This window comes from Geospiza fortis, unplaced genomic scaffold (assembly GCF_000277835.1).
Source record: "Geospiza fortis unplaced genomic scaffold, GeoFor_1.0 scaffold172, whole genome shotgun sequence".
NCBI lineage: Eukaryota > Metazoa > Chordata > Aves > Passeriformes > Thraupidae > Geospiza > Geospiza fortis.
The window spans coordinates 9,372,454-9,375,949 of NW_005054309.1; the positions used below are offsets into that span (position 1 = coordinate 9,372,454).

General features: G+C 42.0%; 1 protein-coding gene across 1 annotated transcript in view; it reads left to right on the forward strand.

Annotated features, from left to right (window-relative positions):
- BCHE (butyrylcholinesterase) overlaps positions 1–3,496 on the forward strand; it is a 27,621-nt gene that overhangs the window by 237 nt on the left and 23,888 nt on the right. Inside the window, exon 2 of the mRNA XM_031055407.1 lies at positions 3,014–3,496. This exon is cut by the window's right edge and continues 1,015 nt beyond it. Within this exon, the coding sequence (XP_030911267.1) occupies positions 3,019–3,496 (478 nt within the window). The 5' untranslated portion in view covers positions 3,014–3,018. The remainder of the gene's footprint in view (positions 1–3,013) is intronic.

Sequence of the window (3,496 nt, forward strand, 5' to 3'; positions counted from 1 at the left end):
CAGCTTGATTTGCGCGGGGATTGGGATCGCGGGGAACGTTCTGCTTTGCCCATTTGTTGCTCTCCGGGGGAAGCTGCCTCTGCTCTGCAAATGGAACAGCGTGTGTAGCAGACCTTGGCATTATTCAAGGGATCCTGGGCTAAGTAAATTAAGCTGAGCTAGAAATCGCTTATTAATTCAACCATCTTTCCTATTTAAATAGCGATTATGTAGTCCGGTGTATAGATTTTTTTTGGCTGGGTAAAGATTTGCAAGGGGGAGGAAAGAGGCTTTGAGATAAATAGTGTTCCCTCGCTGAATAAGAATGCAAAAGTAGAGTCTGTTTAACTTTTGCTGGGGGAAACTACTACAGCAGCAGGTTTTTGCAATGTGCAAATACACTGCTTGATAGAACTCTGCTGGGCTGGTGTTGATGAGCTAAAGCAATCTTCTGACCCTTTTACTCTCATTGTAATAATCAAGTAATGTTTGTTTTGCTCGGTTTGCTTTACGTTGCTGAGTTTGGTTTAAAGCAGCATTAAAATCCTTATTAAATCTAATATTTGCCAGGCATTCAATGTGTAATAATAATCCTCAGTCACTTGTTACTTTTGTTAATATTGGCAGAGTGACCTGGGAGTAGATGAGTCCTCTCATTCAGTAGTACAAAACTTCTGTGTTTTTCAAGCTTGATCCAACTTGTTCTTTGAAATGCCAGAGCTAATTTAAAAGGAACAGAACTAAATTTTTTTGGTTTTTTTTCTCACTGCTATTATGATCTAAAACTATAGCCTCTATATTTTGCAATGCTACATTGTTTATCCCATCTCTTTTTAATTAACAGGAAAGTGCAGGAGGAGAATTAATTTTAATTACTATTTAGGTGGATTTATCTTGTGCAACTTTAAAGTCTCTTGCTTTTCTGAGCATCATTTTCTTTTCATAATGACAATATTTTAAATACCTTATTATTTCCAGGTTGTTGTGGTGTTGTCATGACCAAATTCACTGAAGTAACAGTATCACAACAACAGACTCAGAGCAATAACTTCCCCATCTCATAGTGTTACTGGGTGCTCCAAAACCCAACTGGATTCCTCCTGCACCATTATCCCTCTCCCAGCTCTGGCTTTTCAGGATTTTGGGTTTGGTTTTGCAGAGGGGCTGAGAGAAGCCCTGGGATGCTCAACACTAATGATTTTTTAAGCACAGACTTGCAGAGCAAACCAAATCATTCTTCTCACCCCTCCTTCCATGGCCTCTCTTAAATCTTCTTGAGAGAGTTTTAAAATGAAACGTGCTGTGTTAAAGAAATAATCCCAAGTCTGTGTTGGTTTAGCAGGCTGGAAATATTCAGCAAACCAGGTAAATTATGCCCAGCTCTCTCAAAGACAGTGGGATTTAGGCTTGAGTGCTTTAGCAAACTGGGATAAATACAGGCTCTTGTTTTGGTCTCTGTGCATGTCTGGGGTGGATATCAGAAAAGGTTCTGCCCCCAGAGGGTGCTGGGCACTGCCCAGGCTCCCCAGGGAGCTGCCAGAGCTCCAGGAGTTTTTGGACAACATTCCCAGGGATTCCCAGGGTGGCATTGGTGGGGTATCTGTGCAGGGCCAGGGGCTGCACTGGATGATCCCTGTGGGTCCTTTCAAACTCAGGATGTTCCCTGATCCCATGCCTGGCACAGAAAGAGAGGAGCCAAAGCCAGTGACTGTGTGACTGAGCCTCCTGCCCGTGCCAGGGCGAGTTGTGCTGGCCCAAACTCCTTGGGAGCTGCTGGACCCCGTGAGCTGACAAATCACATCTCTAATATTTAACCAAAAATGGGACAATTGCAGGTTTCTGTCAGTCAAGCTGAATTCTTGGTGGAGTGTAAGACCAACTCTGGAGTCTATTGCCCCGATTTGCCACCTCATCTATTTAATTTTAACAAAACAACCACAAATGTTTATCTTTTCTAAAATTTATCTATTTTCTGTCTGTTTAGATGAATGCTAAAAATATTGTCCCTGAAGATTCCTCCCTGCTCCTTTGATGCTGTCTCAAAATCAGGAGCCCCTTTGCACAAAATCTTCCCCTCCACCCCTCTGCTGCATTTTCCTTCCAAGAACAGGCGAACAAGCAGGAGGAGCTCAAATTAGGGCACAGCTGTATTTTCCAGAGAAATTATCCTCATTCCTTTTAAGGACACGAGTGCTCCTCATTAACAAAGAATGGCCTGTTCAAAGGGACAGGACAAAGCATGCCATGTGTGACAGGGAAACAGGCAAAAAATAAAAAATAGAAGGGAGCTTTGTTGAGCATTTTCAGATATGTAAACCATAGAAATGGATTTATGCAAATGGGTTTTTTGTGAATTTTCAGTTTCAAGGATGGTGCTGAGGTTTTATCTGAAAAGGTTGGGGTAAACAAGATTGTTATTATGGTGCTTAAATGTGATACATAATCAACATTTATATACTTAGCTTTAAGGTAATACTGATTTTCACTTGGAAAAGTTCTCAGGAAGGAAAGACCTTACCCAGATTATTAGGCACTATCCTAATATATTCAAAAATCCTTGATGTTTTAGCATTTTAATATTAATTCTAAATAGTAGAAGTATGACTGGTTCATATGACTCTGCTGGATGTAAACTTGGTTAAAATGCACTAGAAGAACAAGACCTTAGAAGAAATTATTCATGTAGGTTTTGGTTGATGGGTAAATCATTTGCAGCAGTCAGAGCCTGCCTGTATGATTTCATCTCTACTGGTTTGTCTTCCTTAGTTCTACAGTTTTTAGCAAGAGAATTTCTCTGAGGTACTGACCAAATACTAAATACTGAACACAATCTTTGCAACACAAATAACCAGCAAGAACTTACAGTTAAAAACTTCTGTGCTTTGTGCTCATTTTCAGTGCCTCTGGGGTGACCTATACCCTTGTTTAACAGACTATTTTGGTACTAATATATTGCAACACTAATTCTGATTTTTTTTCATTTATTTTTCATTTTCTGAATTCATTTTCATTTATTTTTCATCCTGCGTTCCAGGCATCATGATTTGGACAAATGGTTTAGGTCTCTTCACTGGGTTTCTGATGGGGTTTCTCCTCCTGTCCGTGTTCACCAGGAAGGTGGTGCCTGAAGAGAACATCATTGCAACCAAGAAGGGCAAAGTCAGAGGGACCAGCCTGCAGGTGCTGGGGGGGACAGTCACAGCCTTCCTGGGAATCCCTTACGGGCAGCCCCCCATTGGGAAACTGAGATTCCAAAAGCCAGAACCTCGGGAGAAATGGGCAGATGTTTGGGACGCCACCAAACACGCAAACTCCTGCTACCAGCCCATAGACACAACTTACCCAGGCTTTGCTGGCTCAGAGATGTGGAACCCAAAAACCAACCTGAGTGAGGACTGTTTATACCTGAATGTGTGGGTTCCTTCTCCCAGGCCCAAGAATGCCACTGTCATGGTGTGGATTTATGGTGGTGGCTTCGAGTCCGGGTCCACTTCCCTGCCCGTCTACGATGGGAAAT